The sequence below is a fragment of the Chiloscyllium plagiosum genome, unplaced genomic scaffold (genome assembly GCF_037043375.1).
Source record: "Chiloscyllium plagiosum isolate Xiang-an unplaced genomic scaffold, Cpla_swu_hap1 HiC_scaffold_10, whole genome shotgun sequence".
In the NCBI taxonomy this organism is placed as follows: domain Eukaryota; kingdom Metazoa; phylum Chordata; class Chondrichthyes; order Orectolobiformes; family Hemiscylliidae; genus Chiloscyllium; species Chiloscyllium plagiosum.
In genome coordinates, this window is record NW_028270148.1 from 106,118,418 (window position 1) to 106,138,685 (window position 20,268).

The following is a 20,268-nucleotide window of genomic DNA, read 5'->3' on the forward strand; positions in this document are numbered from 1 at the left end:
TTTGATATTTGGAGACATCTCCAAATGCTCTACAGGTAATGCAACAGATTGCTTGATCAATGAGCAAGACACTAATGAGCATCTGAAAAGATGTGAAGATGTTATGCAGAGAAATAGCGAAGTTTTTAATCTAGAAGAACGCAAGCCGATGGTGGAGCGAAAAAAAGGTTGAGGGACATGTATAAACAATTAGAGAAACCCAGAAACATTTTTACCTCATTTAAAGCATGACATAATAAGCCATGATTTTATTTTACATTAAGTACACATTTAAATATAACAGGATGAGCAAGATGTTAAATCTTAATTCATGCTACTGAATACATATTTCCTGAGTATATATAGACAGTTTAAATCTTTTGCTAAGATCCCAAAACTGTTTTTTCATGCATAGTGGTTGTAAGATTAAAAGGTAAGGAAGATGTAAGTATGTACGGTCAGCTATTAGCGATTGAATCACTTTTCTAGACAAATATTTAAACAGACTAGTTGCCGGCTTTAGATAATGTACACCTCTGCAGTAATTGTAAATAGTCACACCATAATAACTGCTTTGAGAGACAAACACGCTAAACTTTACAACAGTAAAGATGGATATAAGTTATGGAGTACAATTTCTAATATGAAGTATAATTTCTATTAATACAGATTCTAGCTTCGAAGGCAGGAAGGGATAGACATGTACAGATGCTAAGCAGCTGAAACCATAGCTAGGGATGCAAATTGAGAAATACTACTGACCAATATTTACAGTAACTTAGAGAAATCAAATATTATTTACTGTAATTTGCACCCAATCACTACTTTGAAGAATGTTGCAATTCTCACAACTGTAAACTATACCTTGCCAGATGCATTAATATTAATCAAGTTAAAGACTTGTTAAAATTTCAATCTTGATAGAATTGTGCACATAGAACCCGTTTCCACTGAAGCACACTCAGGAGATACTATGCTACCTCAAACACCAAACATAAATAGATGTGATCATGGAAGTATAGACTTAATTGTAAGTATTAGTTAAAAATGGGACAATTTGGCAGGTGTATGTAATGGTAAAGTCCAATCCAAATCTTAGGAATGAATGTTGGTTTCAAATTATTCACAGTTCATTTTATTAGACTCCACACCCAATTTGCCATATTATCCACTTATCATATATTACCAATACTTTCCACAACTTGTTGATCATCTTTTATGTTAGAATTTATAGATGCCTTGGAAATAAGTTGGTAGAAACCAAAGTTATATAAGATTTTTTTTTAAACACAGCTGAAGTAGTTCAGAATCATATAGAAGATTAGGAGCTGCATGCATTGGCCCATAAAACAATATGGTGTTGCATTTCACTTATTTTAGAGAAATAAATATTTATGCTAAAATTGAACAGTTCACAGCTGAATTCTTCTTTCTATCCTGTGCCAACATACGCATCGCTTTTCAATTTTAATTGATAAATTATGATGAACATGACTCTTTCAACATTCTTAAAACAGAATATTTTAATAGTAACCTTAATGTTATGAAAAACGTGCGATTGCAGTTGTATTCATCAGTGTGGCTGGTAAACCATGCAAGTATTGATTTATGGATTTCATAGCCAAGCAAGTAGCAGTATTTTCTTCACAGACTAAAATTTGAACTTCAGGATTATTTTCATAATACTTTAATAATGCAGTTAATATACTACTTCTTTACATAATTTTGTTCCTTGTAACGTTAATTATCTCATTTATACAACAGGTGGCATTCCAAGAGAAATTATCAAAGCCAATAATTCAATCATACAATGAGAAACATAGTTAGCACTTGTCACCCAAATGAGAATATCAATATATTAAAAGCTTTTGTGTGGCCAACTGAGATTTATAACAATCATGCAAAAGCTTTCTACACTATCTAAAAGTAAAAAATAATTTGGCCAATGCAAATAGACACTTGGCCTCTATCTAGAAGTACTTTACACATTTCTGATCTAAAAATGTCAAAAATCTAAAGCAATCACTGTTTCATAAGAAGCACATTTAATGGCAAAGAAAGCAACGTGTTCATTTTGTACTTTGACTGTCGCAAAGACATCACTTTCTTTTTCCATTAGCTAGCTTCTAGTAAAAGTAATTTTGAGCTTTCCTCACCCAAAATAGAAAACAAATTATCACAATTGCACTGTATGAACTTAAATCTGAAATAATGCACAAACAATGGAAGGTAACATAGTAAATGTAAACATTGATGTGAATGCATCATGCAAATGCCCCCAACCATAATAAAATTTAAATGGCACATTAAATGTATTACAAAATAAAACACTATTTTTCCCCTTGAAGAATATACAATAAACTTTTTTTTAAAAAAGAGAATATGAAAACCAAGAACTTAAATTATTGTTCATGCCACAATGGACTGAGAATAAAAGAACTCTAGTATTAAAATATGGAAGAATCGAAGAATTGTTTCAGATCAAAATGAACTACAACTTTGTCCAGAGTCAGATTCTGCACTGAATGCTTCCTGTTCACAGCTTTTTATTTCATTTGGATAACTGCCCTCATTGAAGCTGTCTACCTGAGTTGATTGACAATCAAAATGGCTGACATCAGAACACGAGCAATTGACAAATACTTCCTCTGTTAATTGTTGTTTCAGTTCCTCAAATTCCTCTACTTGGAAGATATTAGTCTGTCCCAGTACAAAGTCACAGATCCTGTTTAAACCAAAAAATATTTGTTACAAATTTAGAGCACTTTAAAATTTTCCCAGTTACCTTGTTTGTAAGAAACATTTATTAAATTCAGAAGCCAATGGTTTAGTTAGTAACAAGAGCAAACAGCTAAATAAGATGACCAGAAACTTTCAATCCCCAGTATACACACTGCAGGGGCGACATGGTGGCTAAGTGGTTAACACTGCTGCCTCACAGGGACCCAGGTTTGATTCCAGCCTCGGGCACCTGTCTGTGTGGAGTTTGCACATTCTCCCAGTGGGTTTCCTCTGGGTACTTCGGTTTTCTCCCACATCCAAAGATGTGGGGGTTAGGTGAATTGTCCATGCAAAATTGCCCAGTATTCAGGGATGTATAGGTTAGGTGCATGAGTCAGGAGTAAATGTAGAGGAATGGGTTTGGGTGGGATACTCTGAGGGTCAGTGTAGACTTGTTGGGCCGAAGGGCCTGTTTCCACACAGTAGGGATTCTAATTCTAATTATTGTATTACACAATTTCAGAACACTACATTTGAGCTTAACAACCCTGGGAGGAGGAAGGACAAAAGAGGAATTAAAAAACAGCACCAAATCGATTTTACTATTCAACAATAGTCACGAAATGTGTTGATCTGGTGAGAACACGAGCCATTGCATAAAGCTGCTGAATGACTCACTCGTGTTCACTGCAATGATTCACAGCTGAAGCTTAGTCAAGTTCAAGAAAGATCTTACAGAAGCAACAAATACAACATGAGAATGTACCTAAAATTAATTTTTGAAGTAAACTAAAAAGTATGTGGTATATTGCTCAAAATGTAATCAAAAATACTAAAAAATAAATTACCAGAATTCATTTTATGTTTAGCACTAAAGCCCCCCACAATTCACATTCTGGGGTCATAGGAAGTCACGCAGGGAAAGGAGGTTTGGGAAGTACTGACCAGTAACTTTGCAGGCAGCAAGGAAGTGTTACGGCTGGAGAAAGGAAACAACTTGCCCAGTGCATGGAAGAGAAGCAACTTGAATACAGAATGAAAAAGGGGAGGAGAAACAGTAACTATTGCCAGTGACATCTGAGATGTCAGAACTTACAAAAACTTCATGGATTGAAAGAACCAGTAATAGATCTTCCTGGAAAAAAACTGTTTCCTGAAGTGAAAGGCCGAAGAGAAACCGGTTATAAAGGAATTAAAGGCAACATGCTAATTAATGCCTGGGAAGGAGTCAGAGCAACAAAAACAAGTAGTTTCCTGGGACAGAAGAGGTAACACTGCTTGATTAGCTGCTGCATTGTGGTAAATGAGCAATGAAAACCTCTTGAAGATCCTGAAGTAAAGGGGTTTAAAAGTAGCACAGACTGTTATAAACAGATAGCTGACAGTATGTAATAAGGAACAGGGAGCTACATCTGGTAAGGTGGCAAGTTACAGACTTCAGGTCTGCAAAAGCGTAATTACTTTTGGAGGAGTGAGAAGATCTAAAGGATCAATAACATTACACACCACAAAGTTGAAAGAGAGAAGGTTTAAGAAAGCAACTTTAGAACACTCAGCAGAGCTTCGAAGGTAACCCTGCACAAGGATCAAACCCTGGACACTTCCAGAAACAATTAGTTGGAATTCCAGCTAAATTCCACCATTAATTGGATTGTAGTCAAGTTCAGCTGCAAGACTTAACTAGCTTACTTGAGGGGTCTTAGTTTGTTTGCCACATGCAATCAAGTTGAAATCCCTCAATACTTAATTATTTGTGAGATTTCTTAATATATAGCTGAATTAAAGATAGTTTGCAGGGAATTTACCCACAACACATCCATATTCTGAACATGTCAAAACAATAAACATTTTTTTTCTTTCAAATCATGAGCAGTTACTGATTTTAACAATTGACAACAACATAAAATGTAGTACAATTCAACAAGTCTTCTTTGGTCTTACTTATCATAGATGAGCCCATCAATTCCACTCGTCTTCAGTATTCTCCTGTTTTCAGACTCATTGGTATCATCGCCCCAACAAAAAATGACCAAATCTCTTGACTTGGCTTGCTGGATATAGTCCAGGTTTCTGAGCAAGTCCTCTGTGTGAACATTGATTCCCTTTTCACCAAAAACAAAAAAAAAGCTTTAAGCAGCTGAAAAAAGGTCATGTTATTTGAAAGCATAATACTAAAAGATAGTATTCTTCTGCCAGCGTATAATAATGTGTACAGGACCAATCCCTACCAGAATGCTTTCTGACTGTGCAAAACTCATCGCAATTGGTGTGCTTCGGCAACGGAGATCCATAAGCTCTGAATAGACGTTAGAATAACCTTGGGTCAAGAAAAGAACTGGATACTTGTTTTGCTTCTGTCTGATCCTAGGAAGATAAAATTGATCAGTATTTAACTCAGAGAACCAAAATATTTGTACTTCCCTTTCTACTGTTTTTGGTGAGAGGACTAACAGGAAAGAGGAGGTAACATCTGGTGCTTTAAACTTACTTCACTGGGACTTTCAAGTTGTAGGCTCAGACTATGCTGCTATTATATCATACTGTACTACTGCTGGCAAGAATAGTTTGTCAGGAGCATTGAGGCTATGATATTGATGCAACACCTTAAAAACTTACTGAACTGCCAGAGCTACTAGCAAGTTTTAAAATGAGATCAATTTAGTGTATGAAGTTGAGAGTCGCCATGTCTATTTAAGTGCAATCCTTTGCTAATTCTTGATGCTGTGACTGCACCAGCTACAGCCAGAATTATAGCACTATTATCTTTTCACTACACCCATTGTTCAAAATCTTAGACCAGCTTTTCATTTCAGTCACCAAACCCTACCACTTTTATTGACTCTAAAATCAATGGATGCTGATAACCCTTCTTTGCTACTTCATACAAAATAAAGTTGCAGTCCAACAGGTTTATTTGGTAGCTAACTGACAAAGGAGCGGTGCTCCAAAAGCGAGTGCTTCCAAATAAACCTGTTGGCCTATAATCTGGTGTTGTACGATTTTTAAACTTTGTCCCCCCCAGTCCAACACTGGCACTTACACATCATTGTACAAAATAGTTGAGAGGCAGTGTAGGTGGACTGTGGCTCACAAGGTCACTGTCAGATCCAAATCTAACGTCACACAACAAATTGCATTGAGCAGTTATGGATCCGACCTTCCCCACCACTCCTGTTTTCTATCTGCTCCAGACGTACAGATGTCTTGATACATTGGACAAAATCAGGAATCAGTGTCCACTGGTTAAAAGATTAAATGCTTATGCAAGATAAATGGCTAGTGATTTTATAGAACCATAGGGAAGGAATGTAAACATTATTAGCAACGGTAATGGGAGGAAAAAAATACATTTTCTTAAATATTTACAGATATGGCAATCAGAATATACAACATAGAAATAAAAATACTAATCCCAAACATCAAAGAACAAACTTACATTGAACAGACATCAGCAACAAATGAGGAGAACACTATTCTTCGCTTAGATGCATTTTCCAAGATGCATTTTAGGATTACATCTACAGCTTGATTCATGTCCAAATATGTTGGCAAATTGCCCTCCCAGGTACCATCCTGTTAACAGGAGAAAATAATTTTTCTTGTTGTTTCTATTGACAGCCAATGCAGTTAAAAATAAAGTTTGACAAACAAACATTACCGAAAGTGAAACCTTCAATACAATGGTCTACCATATACATTGGAGTATCCTTTATCCACTGCCATGCCAATAATTTATTGAAAATTAAACAAAGCTGTACATATATTTGACAATTTCCTCCTCCCATAACAGAAGAGTGCACACTAGCAATTCAAAATTGCATTGTTCAGGCAAATTGTGCAGAACTGTGATAAAATTCCACGCTACAGCCTTGTGCCTGTTGGGTTACTATTTTGAATTAACATCCCTGAGGGATCAACAAACTTGAGGCTGTAATCTTAAATCTAGATATAAAAGCAGTTAGTAAACGATGCATGAAAGAATGGTCAGGATACTTGCTCTTCAAATAATGGCCTAGTGGTATAATGTTGAAACTTTATTGCTGGAACAGCACAGCAGGTCAGGCAGCATCCAGGGAACAGGAGATTCGACGTTTCGGGCACAGGCCCTTCTTCAGGAATGAGCAGAGAGTGTTCAGCAGGAGAAGATAAAAGGTAGGGAGGAGGGACTTGGAGGAGGGGAGTTGGAAATGTGATAGGTGGAAAGAGGTCAAGGTGAGGGTGATAGGTCGGAGTAGGATGGAGGCGGAGAGGTCAAGAAGAAGACTGCAGGTCAGGAAGGTGGTGCCGGGCTGGAGGGATCCGGCTGAGACAAGGTGGGGGGAGGGGGGGATGAAGAAACTGGTGAAGTCCAAGTTCATCCCCTGCGGTTGGAGGGTTCCCAGTCGGAAGATAAGACGCTCCTCCTCCGACCGTCGGGTTGTTGTGGTTTGGCGGTGGATGAGTCTAATGACCTGCATATCCTCGGTGGAGTGGGAGGGGGAGTTGAAATGCTGTGCCACAGGTTGGTTGGGTTGGTTCGTCCGGGTGGCCCAGAGGTGCTCTCTGAATCGCTCCGCAAGTAGGCGGCCTGTCTCCCCAATATAGAGGAGGCCACACCGGCTGCAGCGGATGCAGTAGATGATGTGGGTGGAGGTGCAGGTGAATCTGTGGCGGATATGGAAGTTTCCCCTGGGGCCTTGGAGAGAAGTGAGGGGGAAGGTGTGGGCGCAAGTGTTGCACCTCCTGCGGTTGCAAGGGAAGGTGCCGGGAGTGGAGGTTGGGTCGGTGGGGGGTGTGGATCTGACAAGGGAGTCGCGGAGGGAGTGGTCTCTACGGAAAGCTGATAGGGGAGGGGAGGGAAATATATCCTTGGTGCTGGGGTCTGTTTGGAGGTGGCGGAAGTGACGGCGGATGATGCGCTGTACATGGAGATTGGTGGGGTGGTAGGTGAGGACCAGTGGGGTTCTGTCCTGGTGGCGGTTGGAGGGGCGGGGCTCAAGGGCGGAGGAGCGGGAAGTGGAGGAGATGCGGTGGAGGGCACCGTCGACCACGTCGGGGGGGAAATTGCGGTCCTTGAAGAAGGAGGCCATCTGTGTTGTACGTATTTTGAACTGGTCCTCCTGGGAGCAGATGCGGCGGAGACGAAGGAATTGGGAGAATGGGATGGCGTTTTCTCCCAATTCCTTCGTCCGCCATCCCATTCTCCCAATTCCTTCGTCCGCCATCCCATTCTCCCAATTCCTTCGTCCGCCATCCCATTCTCCCAATTCCTTCGTCCGCCATCCCATTCTCCCAATTCCTTCGTCTCCGCCGCATCTGCTCCCAGGAGGACCAGTTCAAAATACGTACAACACAGATGGCCTCCTTCTTCAAGGACCGCAATTTCCCCCCGACGTGGTCGACGGTGCCCTCCACCGCATCTCCTCCACTTCCCGCTCCTCCGCCCTTGAGCCCCGCCCCTCCAACCGCCACCAGGACAGAACCCCACTGGTCCTCACCTACCACCCCACCAATCTCCATGTACAGCGCATCATCCGCCGTCACTTCCGCCACCTCCAAACAGACCCCAGCACCAAGGATATATTTCCCTCCCCTCCCCTATCAGCTTTCCGTAGAGACCACTCCCTCCGCGACTCCCTTGTCAGATCCACACCCCCCACCGACCCAACCTCCACTCCCAGCACCTTCCCTTGCAACCGCAGGAGGTGCAACACTTGCGCCCACACCTCCCCCCTCACTTCTCTCCAAGGCCCCAAGGGAAACTTCCATATCCGCCACAGATTCACCTGCACCTCCACCCACATCATCTACTGCATCCGCTGCAGCCGGTGTGGCCTCCTCTATATTGGGGAGACAGGCCGCCTACTTGCGGAGCGATTCAGAGAGCACCTCTGGGCCACCCGGACGAACCAACCCAACCAACCTGTGGCACAGCATTTCAACTCCCCCTCCCACTCCACCGAGGATATGCAGGTCATTGGACTCATCCACCGCCAAACCACAACAACCCGACGGTCGGAGGAGGAGCGTCTTATCTTCCGACTGGGAACCCTCCAACCGCAGGGGATGAACTTGGACTTCACCAGTTTCTTCATCCCCCCTCCCCCCACCTTGTCTCAGCCGGATCCCTCCAGCCCGGCACCACCTTCCTGACCTGCAGTCTTCTTCTTGACCTCTCCGCCTCCATCCTACTCCGACCTATCACCCTCACCTTGACCTCTTTCCACCTATCACATTTCCAACTCCCCTCCTCCAAGTCCCTCCTCCCTACCTTTTATCTTCTCCTGCTGAACACTCTCTGCTCATTCCTGAAGAAGGGCCTGTGCCCGAAACGTCGAATCTCCTGTTCCCTGGATGCTGCCTGACCTTTTTTTTTAGATTAGATTAGATTAGATTACTTACAGTGTGGAAACAGGCCCTTCGGCCCAACAAGTCCACACCGCCCCGCCGAAGCGCAACCCACCCATACCCCTACATTTATCCCTTACCTAATACTACGGACAATTTAGCATGGCCAATTCACCTGACCTGCACATCTTTGGACTGTGAGAGGAAACCGGAGCACCCGGAGGAAACCCACGCAGACACGGGGAGAACGTGCAAACTCCACACAGTCAGTCGCCTGAGGCGGGTATTGAACCCGGGTCTCTGGCGCTGTGAGGCAGCAGTGCTAACCACTGTGCCACCGTGCCACCTGCTGTGCTGTTCCAGCAATAAAGTTTCAACTTTGATCTCCAGCATCTGCAGACCTCACTTTCTCCTAGTGGTATAATCGCTAGCCTATTAATCCAGAGATCCAAGTAATATTCTGAGGACTTGGGTCAAATCCCACCATGCCAGATGGTGGAGTTTGATGAAACTGCTGTCGATTGTCTGGAAAACCCATTTGATTCAAAGATGTCCTTCAGGGAAGGAAATCCATCATCTTTACCTAGTCTGGCCTTGGTGCGATTCCTGACCCACAGCAGTGTGGTTGACTCTTAACTGCCTTCTGGGCATTTAGCGATGGCCAATACATGCTGGCCTAGCCAGCGATGCCTGTATCCCATGAATAAGTTAAAAAACCCCATGAAAATACCACTTCAAACAATACAGCATTCTCCTCACACCTCAATGGATTATTATCCTAGATTAACTATTTAAGATTTGAGCTTGCAATCAACTGAGTCAGAGGCAACAGTGCTACTGACCAACCTAAATTATATCAACACTTGCTAATTCACTATACCTTGTTATAGATTGAGGGCCTCTCCTTTCCAGTCTGTTGAAAGTCAATTAGTTTAAAAAAAATCAAAACCAAGAATGGGCAAATGTGTCAGTCTTTGAAAGTGAAAGGCTTTCTTAGAACTCATTATCAACAGATTATGTTTACACTCTAATAATGACAATCAGACCGCTGCACCCACTACATCACAAAGATTGCGATGCTATGCGACTTACCTTTTGTTGATAAGGCCATTTAATTTCAATGTTGAATCCAATATGCTCAGGCACACATACCAAAACCTAAAAAAAATAATATTTATTTCATGCTGAAATTCATCAGTATTATTTGACCCACAAAAAAAGAAATTTCACAAATACTTAATTGTAACAACCTATTAAAATAGGATGAAACTTTAAAATGCAAAAATATGGCTGCTGCCAAAAGGATGGATTTGAACATAATTCTTAGGGAAATAAATCAAAACAAAATATCTATGGATGAATTAAGATCCCGCCAACAAGCAGCTATTTTATTCCGCTCACATATCACCTCCCAACCCTTATGCAAAACTCTTCAACGGGAGTGGAGAGGGTTTAGTGTTATCACAGGATTAAAGTATGAAAAAGGTGCATCAAAGTTACCTACTAGATATTCTACATAATCAATATTTTGTATCACAAACTGCGTACCTGTTGCAAGGAAGGAAATGGTTGATTTTCTGAAGCATCATTTTCTTCATCCACTGAATTTTCTGAGGAAATTAAAAATTCAAAGAACTTAGGCAATTTAAAAAAAACAAATGAGATCATATAGCTCCATATAAATTAACAGATAAGCACAATGGTTAAAGAAAGCTAAACATATAAATCTTAAACTAACAAATTCTACAAGGCTTTATTTTCCCAGTTAAAGGTGTGTTTATCTTTAACCCTTGTTAGCATCACAGAAACCAGCAACAGCTGTGGTAGGATGGCTGATATTTGATTAAGTACATATTTATTTCAGAGTTTAATTCAGAGTTTGCAATAAGTAAGTGAGATTTGTATTCCTCCTCTCTAATTTATATACAAAAATAGATGGAGATAGAAAAACCAAAATAATGCTTCTAAATTCAAAGCAAAACCAGTCTTGTCATTCATGTAAAGAAAACTTCAAGTTACTCAGAAAAGAATTAAGCAAACATTTAAAAACTGCTTTAAAAAGTAGATTTTTTTGAAGATTATTGCAAGATAGCTCTTAAAAGATATTAAAATACATTACTGTAATTATTATAAAATCACAATGATATATGGAACTTTGGAAATTTTCCAAGTTAATATGTACCTTTATCACCATTCACCTTCAAAGCAGCCACATGAGCCAACTGAAAGATAAAAATGGCAAGTGAGTGTGTCACTTATTTGTTATGTACAACAGTATGAATGCAGCAGTTCACTACTGGGTCCAACCTTCTGAACATTGTCACAACATCCAACTTTATTCGTACATGTATAAACACAGGCTTGCTCACATGTCTATAACATCTGCATATTATGTTTGCGATTTTAGAGAAGATTTGTAGCTCAGGTTGTAAGTTTATTCGCTGAGCTGGTAGATTTGTTCTCAGACCATTTTCTCACCATGCTAAGTAACAGTGAGCCTCTGATGAAGCGCTGATGTTCTATCCTGCTTGCTATTTATCTGCCTTGGTCTTTTGTGGTGGGTGATATCACTTCTGGTTCTTTTTCTGAAAGATTTGAAAATGGGGTCCAAATCGATATGTTTGTTAATAGAGTTCCATTTTGAATGCCAGGCCTCTAGGAATTCCCGTGTGTGTCTTTGTTTAACCTGTCCCAGGATCGATGTATTGTCCCAGTCGAACTGGTGTCCCTTTTCATCTGTGTATATGGATACTAGTGATAGGTGGTGATGTCTTTTGGTTGCTAGTTGGCGCTCATGTATCCTGGTGGATAGTTTCCTACCCACCTATCCAACGTAAGGTTTGTTACAATCCTTGAATGATATTTGTATGTGATGTTTATTTTGCTGGTTGTTGGTACAACCAGAAGCCGTTTCAGCTCTGATAGTAGTGGTGGTAGGTTCGTGGGCTACTATGATGGCTAGGGGCCAGAGTAGTCTGGTCGTCATCTCAGAGATGTCTTTAATATATTGCAATGGCCAGAGTCTATGGGCGTGTTGTCTCTTGTTTAGGCCTGTTGTGTAAGGAATCACTGGATTGCGTTCATCGGGTACACCTTGTTCCTGAATATGTCATACAGGTGTTTTTCCTTAGCTTCGTGTAGGTCCTGGGAGCTGCAGTGCTTTATGGCTCATTTAAATAATATCCTGATGCAACTCCATTTGTGGGAGTTGGGACAACTGCCCTTGTAGCTGAGTACCTGGTCTGTGTGTGGCTTTCCTGTATACGCTGGTCTGCAGCTCTCCATTGGTTTTTCATTCTACTGTGACATCTAGAAAGGAGAGGCTGTTGTTGTTCTCTTCCTCTTTGGTGAACCTTATACCAATAAGGATGTTGTTTATGTGCTTATGGGTTTCTTCTAATTTGTCGCGTTTCGTGATGACAAAGATGTCATCCACATAGAGGAGCCAAAGCTTGGGCTGGATCATGGGAAGGCTGTTCGTTCTAATCTCTGCATAACTGCTTCTGCTAAGCGTCCTGATATTGGTGATCCCATAGGTGTCCCATTGATTTGTTTGTAGGTCTTGTCCTTGAAGGTGAAATGGGTTGAGGGGCACAGGTCTACTAGTTTGAGGATGCTGTCCTGCTGATGGAGTTGGTGCTGTCAGGTGTTTGTGCCCTTGGTTCTTCTAGCAGTGAGGCCAGGTTTCTTTGGCGAGGGTGATGTTTATTGATGTGAATAGGGCAGTCATGTCGAAGGAAACCATGACCTCGTCGTCCTCTACCTTGGTGTCTTTGATGATGTGAAGAAATTCCTGGGTGGATTGGCTTAAGTCTTCTGCTAGGTGTTGCAGTTCCTTTGCTGGTCTATATGTCGGTGTACCGGGAAGTGAGATTATGGGTCTGAGGGGCCCCTTCTTTATGTATCTTTGGTAATCCGTAGAAATGGGGTGTGTTGGATCCTTCAAGTTTCATTCTTTGGAGATCTGTCTTGTTAATTTCACCTGTCTTGTGAAGTTTCCATAGAGGATGCTGTAATACGGTTTTCGATCTGCTAGTAGTGTTCTTGCTTTTTCAATGTATTGTTCTGGTCAGGATGACAGTCATGTGCCCTTTGTCTGCCAGTACGATTACGATATCTCTATTTTTTTTTCTGAGTCCTGTGAGGGCTGCCTTTCCAGTGTGTTGAGGGTGCTTCTTTCTGTTTAGTGTTGGTGCTACAGTCTATCTGAAGGCTTGCTGGATTTCTTCCCTAAGTCCATTATCTTCCAGGATTGATTCCAGTGCTGCTACGAGTCCTTTTTGTCCATGTCCCTGTGGTTGAAGTTTATCACTCGTACTAGGACGGCTTTTTCCGTGTCTGAGAGTGGTCGGTCTGACAGGGTCTTTATCCAAGTGTCTGAATTGTCCGTGTTATTGCTGTCATGAACTTAGCCAGTTTTTCTTGTAGGGCTAGTCTTTTCTTTGTCTTGGGCCACTGTTGTTTAGTGTCGATGGCCCGTTCTAGCGTACTCATCCATTCATGGTCAATCGTGTTAATGTAGAGTTTTTTTGGTGTGAAATTTCTCATTCATATTTGTGGAATTGGTTGTGGGCATCATTTATCATTTCTCGTAGCATCCTACGGCTGTTCTGTTGTGCTGTTCTTCTAGCTTGTGGGGTGTTGAAATGTGTCAAATACAAACCACCTCTCAACACCCCACAAGCCAGAAGAACAGCAAACATCCTGCAGTCAAAGACAGGGTGGGAGTAGGGGTTAAGGGGTAAAATAGGTGGAGATAGTGCCCGAGGAGAAAGAATAAGAAAAAATATCTTGCTCATCAGTGAACTGTTGTGAAGACTGGAATAGTTCAAAAGTTTTGTTGTTCCTTTCTTATTCAAAGGCTTTTTCCTTTACTCCAACATCTCTATGGCAAATCATTCTCTAAACAGGTGAGACTTCTAACCGATGTTCCCTCTAAATGTCTTTTTCATACATGCAATGCTCTCAGGTCTGAACTGACAGTGACTTCTGAAACTGGAAATCAATGCTGCATTCCACATTGGCAAGCCGATCTACACATGAGGTACGTCAGAGGGGCTGAGTGAGCGCTGAGCCAAAAGGGAATGTTGCTTCTAACCCTCTAGTAAAACTACCTTTTAATCCATACTTTTCTCCTGGTAATGTCATCGCTTGGCCAAGACTACTGCTTTGAAACATGCAATGATTCTGTCAATGGTTCTGAAGAAGCCATTGGACTCAAACATTTCAACTGTTTCTTTCCACAGATGTTGCCAGGACTGAGCTTTCCAACACTTTCTGTCCTAAGGTACCAAGCTCTGAATATTATTGCTGAATAAGCACATGCAGATTTCCAACATTACTATGGCAATTGTCCTACCAAAAAGTATTTTATTTACTGTAAACGGTTTTGGAACATTCTGGGATCACCGGAGTTGCTTTCACATGAAATAGGTGAATGATTTTAACAACTGCAATCATGTTTATTATTTGTGCTATACTGTTACATTATATTCATCCAGATCAATCTAGCATACCTTGCTTTCTCTGTTTGTCATTAAATACATAACTGGAATGTATAGTACTGTTAGATATTCTTAACTATATCATTTCAGACCTTTAGTAGCTGCAACTGCTCAAATGTAAGTTCCTTTACTGGAATTTCAAATAGTTCCGAAGATTCTTTGTCCATTTTCTGGAAACAAACAGAAATGGAAACATGAGTAATACTACTTCAAAAAAGTCAGAACTATTGATACAGAAGATTGAGAACTGTTATAAAAAAGTCGAATCACAACAATTAGAGACATGAACATCACACCACCACTTAGAATAAAACAGATTCCGCTTACAGGAACACTGTTTTAGAGCATTATTATGAATGAACTGAAGTGGATAATGATTTTTCAATAGGGTAACATTTCTACATAATTTTCAAGCTATCAAATGCAGTTGGAATACTTGCATCGAGGTTTTCACCAGCACAGACAAGAGGGAAGAATTTAATAACAGTCTAAATTTAAATATCAACTTCGCACAAAAAAATGGCTTCCTTTACAGAATGCTTGAAGAGACGTTTACGATACGGTGCTCTAACATGAAAAAGATTTGTAAATGACTTTATCAACTGCTGTCATGTTTATTATTTGTGCTGCAACGTTTCATTATATTCATTCAGGTCAGCCTAGCACATCTTTGTTGGTAAAATTCTAGAATCCATCATTAAGGATGAGGTTTCTAAATTCTTGGAAGAGCAGAGTCTGATTAGAACAAGTCAACATGGATTTAGTAAAGGGAGGTCATGCCTGACAAACCTGTTGGAATTTTTTGAAGAGGTAACAAGTAGGTTAGACCAGGGAAACCCAGTGGATGTGGTCTATCTAGACTTTCAAAAGGCCTTTGATAAGGTGCCACACGGGAGGCTGCTGAGCAAGGTGAGGGCCCATGGTGTTCGAGGTGAGCTGCTGGGATGGATTGAGGATTGGCTGTCTAACAGAAGGCAGAGAGTTGGGATAAAAGGTTCTTTTTCAGAATGGCAGCCGGTGACGAACGGTGTCCCGCAGGGTTCGGTGCTGGGGCCACAGCTGTTCGCATTATATATTAACGATTTGGATGAGGGAACCGGGGGCATTCTCGCGAAGTTTGCCGATGATACGAAGTTAGGTGGACAGGCAGGTAGTACTGAGGAAGTGGGGAGGTTGCAGAAGGATCTTGACAGGTTGGGAGAGTGGTCCAGGAAATGGCTGATGGAATTTAACGTGAGCAAGTGCGAGGTCTTGCACTTTGGCAAAAAGAATAAAAGCATAGACTACTTTCTAAATGGTGAGAAAATTAATAAAGCCAAAGCACAAAGGGATCTGGGAGTGCTAGTCCAGGATTCTCTAAAGGTAAACATGCAGGTTGAGTCCGTGATTAAGAAAGCGAATGCAATGTTGTCTCTTATCTCAAGAGGGTTGGAATATAAAAGCAGAGATGTACTACTAAGACTTTATAAAGCTCTGGTTAGGCCCCATTTGGAGTACTGTGTCCAGTTTTGGTCCCCACACCTCAGGAAGGACATACTGGCACTGGAACGTGTCCAGCGGAGATTCACACGGATGATCCCTGGAATGACAGGTCTAACATATGAGGAACGGCTGAGGACACTGGGATTGTATTCGTTGGAGTTTAGAAGATTAAGGGGAGACTTAATAGAGACGTACAAAATAATACATGGCTTGGAAAAGGTGGATGCTAGGAAATTGTTTCAGTTAAACGAGGAGACTAGGACCCGTGGACACAGCCTTAGAATTAGAGAGGGTCATTTCAGAACAGAAATGCGGAGGCATTTCTTCAGCCAGAGAGTGGTGGGCCTGTGGAATTCATTGCCACGGAGTGCAGTGGAAGCCGGGACGCTAAATGTCTTCAAGGCTGAGATTGATAGATTCTTGTTGTCTCGAGGAATTAAGGGCTACGGGGAGAACGCTGGTAAGTGGAGCTGAAATGCGCATCAGCCATGATTGAATGGCGGAGTGGACTTGATAGGCCGAATGGCCTTACTTCCACTCCTATGTCTTATGGTCTTATGGTCTTTCTTTCTCTTGCTATACTCTCATAATATTATATAGGGAGTCCCTTCACACTTTGCCTCAGGTTTCAAAAGGAAAGTTGTTACAAACATTGTATTTTTTTCATCCAATTGCAATAGCAAATACACTGGAATTCAGGCCAAAGCTTCCTTCAATCATCAGAGCCTTAAAGGCACTTAGTAACATTCCATATTCATATGAGATCGAATTTCCAAGATGATCAAGTTATAGGCAATTTTACTGGATAGACCGTCATTGGGGGAAAGATTACAACACCAGGTTATAGTCTAACATATTTATTTGAAAGTACAAGCTTTTGGTGCACTGCTAGTTACCGAACAAAGGAGCAGTGCTCCGAAAGCTTGCATTTTCAAATAAACTTGCTGGACTATAACCTTGTGATTTTTAATTTTGTCCACCCAAGTCCAACACCAGCACCTCCACATCACTGGGGAATATAGCAAGATTATTTTTAATTCCTGTAAACTTTGTAGTTATCACCAAGGATACTTTATCTCTTGTCATTCTGGGTTAGATTTAAACCTGTATTCTGCACAATAAACACACTTCAACACATTGAACCATGTTAGTGCTAGGTCATGCATCACTTTACTGATTTCCAAACTCAGCAATTAAGGCAGCATCTGTACATAAAAGACAATGGGGTTAACATTTTAGGTCAATTACCTTTCATCGGAAACAAAAGGATTGTCATTTAAAACAATAATAAAAAAAAAGAATAAGTGGATTTAATCAGCTTCAGGTGGAGCATCCATCTGTTCTTGTTTGGCAGAATCAACAATAAATTAACCAAAGGATTGTAAGCAGACCTCCTGAAATAAAAGTGAGAACTACAAGCCCCTAGGACCTATATAAACACAAAACTGAAACTGATTCACCTACTAAGGAGGAGACACAAAGTGGCTGTTACCTCAACAGTCAAGGCAACAAGTTACCCTGAATGAAAGAAGGTTACGTGTGTTATGCTTCATTGAAACTCAGGCCTAGCAAACAAAAATAGAGAATAGAAAACTTATTGCCATTTCATAGCTTCCAACCTAGAACGTTTCTTCAGCAAAAACATATTTGTAACATTTCCTATTAAAAAGTGAGCTCACAACTTCAACCTGCATAAGTATATTTCACACAAGGTTAAAAAAAAAGTCACCCAGCACGGTTGTATCTTTCATACCACATTGAATGAAATTGACAGGATTTGGCAATGTTCACAATATACAATGCAGATATACAGTTTCCAATATTATCAGCTGGTTTATTTTTCTTCAAAATAGACAATTCAAGGAGAAGAAACTTCACATACCTTTTTCATTAATATACAACAGGTGAGATCATGGTACACAATAGGAACATGGTCTTTTGAAAGGTGGACATCAAACTCTACAAAGGCAGCACCCTGAAAGAAATCAAATGCATAATTTATACTCTAGAAACTGTACTGGTGGAATTAAAGTTCTGCAATCAACTTATCAATTTCACAATTGCTTGCAAAAATTGTTAATAGATCTTGATTTCTATTTAATTTGTTAAAGTTTAGCGATTGAACGTCTGATCAATCTATACCCTACACGGTTCTTTGGTGACAAATTGCATGCACAGTCACAACTTAAGATACTCAGAGCAAGATAAACATCCAAATTTAAACCCTTCAAATGTAGAAGCTACCTTATTTTACTCATATTCAAGTGTAGTTTTCTCCCTTCCTTCTCTTACAACAACTTGATGCCTGGACTTCTCTTCCCATCAGCGAAATACCTAACTTCTGTTCAACACCTCACTAATGACTCAACCAAAAATCAAGAAATTACAGGGAGAAAGTACTATTTAAACACAAGTCTTATCTTGTCTCATAAATGCTTCAATGTTTCCCAATCAGTTACTTAAGTAAACATGGTAGCATTTTGCACAAAACAATGGACCAGTGCATTGCTGATAATTAACACAGGAATGACGGACACTTCAATGTACATCGAATGAGTTAGGAGCAGGAGGAAACTATTTGGCTCATTGAGCCCACGCTGTCATTTAATAAGATGATGGCTGATTTAATTGTAATCTCAGCTCCACCTCCTGCCTACCCATGAAACCCTTCACCCTCTTGCTGACCAAGAATCCACTCTGCCATAAAAACAAAGTCTTTAGACCTGCTTTTGAGAAAGGAAGAAATAAGGGCATTCCTTATTTTTAAAAAGGTGACTATTAGCTCTTGATTCTCCCACACAAAAATAAATCCTCATACCCAGAGTGTCTAGACCCTCGGTTTAAAGTTTGTAGAGTTTAAATCAAATCACTAGTTATTTTTCTAAACTTGAGCAGTTACAAGCCTAATCTGTCCAACCTATCTGCCATTTCAGGTATTATCAAATAAACCTTCTCAACTGCAAATAAATTTTTAAAATTGCAACAAACAGTAACATTTTATTACCGTTTCTCCTTACTTGGTCTACCCACATACTAGCCTTGTATGATACATGGAACTAGGACATCTGGACCCCTCTGCGTCCCAGAGCCCTGCCAACAAGACTTTTGTGAACATTCTGTTAATGTTTACTTGAACAGTTAGCCAAAGCTTGGTTTAATATTTCAGCTGAACAACATTGTCAACAATATAGTATTTCCTCAGAACTCAACTGCAGTGTTTCCCGAGATAACGTGTTCAAATCTCAGGAGAAGTAAAGCTACCTAAGTTTCATAAATGAAATGATCTGAACCAAACTGACAATCAGAAACACAAGCAAAGTCATAATGCACTGAGTGTCAGTACAATGCAATTTAATTCAATCACCAAAATTAAAGTGTGACAATTCCAACTTGGAATGTAACTCAAATAAAGCAACAAAGATACAGAAACCAATTCATATTTCAACAGGCTCCATCAAGTGATCACTACTTCATATGGATAAGTGCCCCCAACAGTGTCGTTGGACAAAATTCATGATCATCCTCAAAATATTGACGTCATTTAATCAATTCTTTTGTTCATTTCCTTTAATTCATCCAGGTCCATTTTTATGCAATCACTCTCCATAAGTTTGTGAAAAAGACCACTTTTATGGTCTAGAGACTGTGTTTTTCATAAAATTTGATGCTATGCCTAGGCTAGTCTCCTAGAGAAGTGTTAAGGCATTATTAAAATTTTGTAAGGAGGTGTCAATGTTGTTAAAGATCATCATATTGAAACTCTTGAAAACTAGTTTCAGTCATATGGCTGTGTTATTTTATATTCCTACAACTATCCTTCTCCATATGATTTAGGAATATTGTAGTCAGAGGATCCAAAAATAATAAATATAGCACTGCCACAATTTTTATTAATCTGATGTTTCGACTCAAATAATTGGCAATTCGCAATTATTGCCTTGAAAGCATCTGATTAGAAGACACCATATCAATAGCAGACCCTTGGCAGCTGAAATGGACATTTCATTTATCCTTCACTCCTTCATGGGATGAGGGAGTCACTGGCTAGGCAGCACTTAGTGCCCAGAGAGCAGTTAAGAGTCAGCCACATTCCTGTGGGTCTGGAGTTACCTGTAGGCCAGACCAAGTAAGGATGGCAGTTTCTTTCCTTAAAAGGGCATTAGTGAACCACATGGGCTTTTCCGGCAATCAACAATGGATTCAGCATCATCATTAGATCCTTAATTCCAGATATTTATTGAATTCAAATTCCACC

General features: G+C 40.4%; 1 protein-coding gene across 3 annotated transcripts in view; it reads right to left on the minus strand.

Moving 5' to 3' along the window:
• Positions 1 to 208: 208 nt before the first annotated feature.
• gpcpd1 (glycerophosphocholine phosphodiesterase 1) overlaps positions 209 to 20,268 on the minus strand; it is a 73,892-nt gene continuing 53,832 nt past the window's right edge. For all 3 annotated transcript variants that reach the window (XM_043696567.2, XM_043696566.2, XM_043696568.2), the window contains 9 exons: positions 17,896 to 17,988; positions 14,624 to 14,701; positions 11,210 to 11,249; positions 10,576 to 10,637; positions 10,120 to 10,185; positions 6,137 to 6,273; positions 4,929 to 5,064; positions 4,642 to 4,802; positions 209 to 2,704 (listed from right to left, as the gene is read on the minus strand). In XM_043696567.2, coding sequence (XP_043552502.2) covers positions 2,461 to 2,704; positions 4,642 to 4,802; positions 4,929 to 5,064; positions 6,137 to 6,273; positions 10,120 to 10,185; positions 10,576 to 10,637; positions 11,210 to 11,249; positions 14,624 to 14,701; positions 17,896 to 17,988 — 1,017 coding nt within the window. In that variant the 3' untranslated portion in view covers positions 209 to 2,460. The remainder of the gene's footprint in view (positions 2,705 to 4,641; positions 4,803 to 4,928; positions 5,065 to 6,136; positions 6,274 to 10,119; positions 10,186 to 10,575; positions 10,638 to 11,209; positions 11,250 to 14,623; positions 14,702 to 17,895; positions 17,989 to 20,268) is intronic.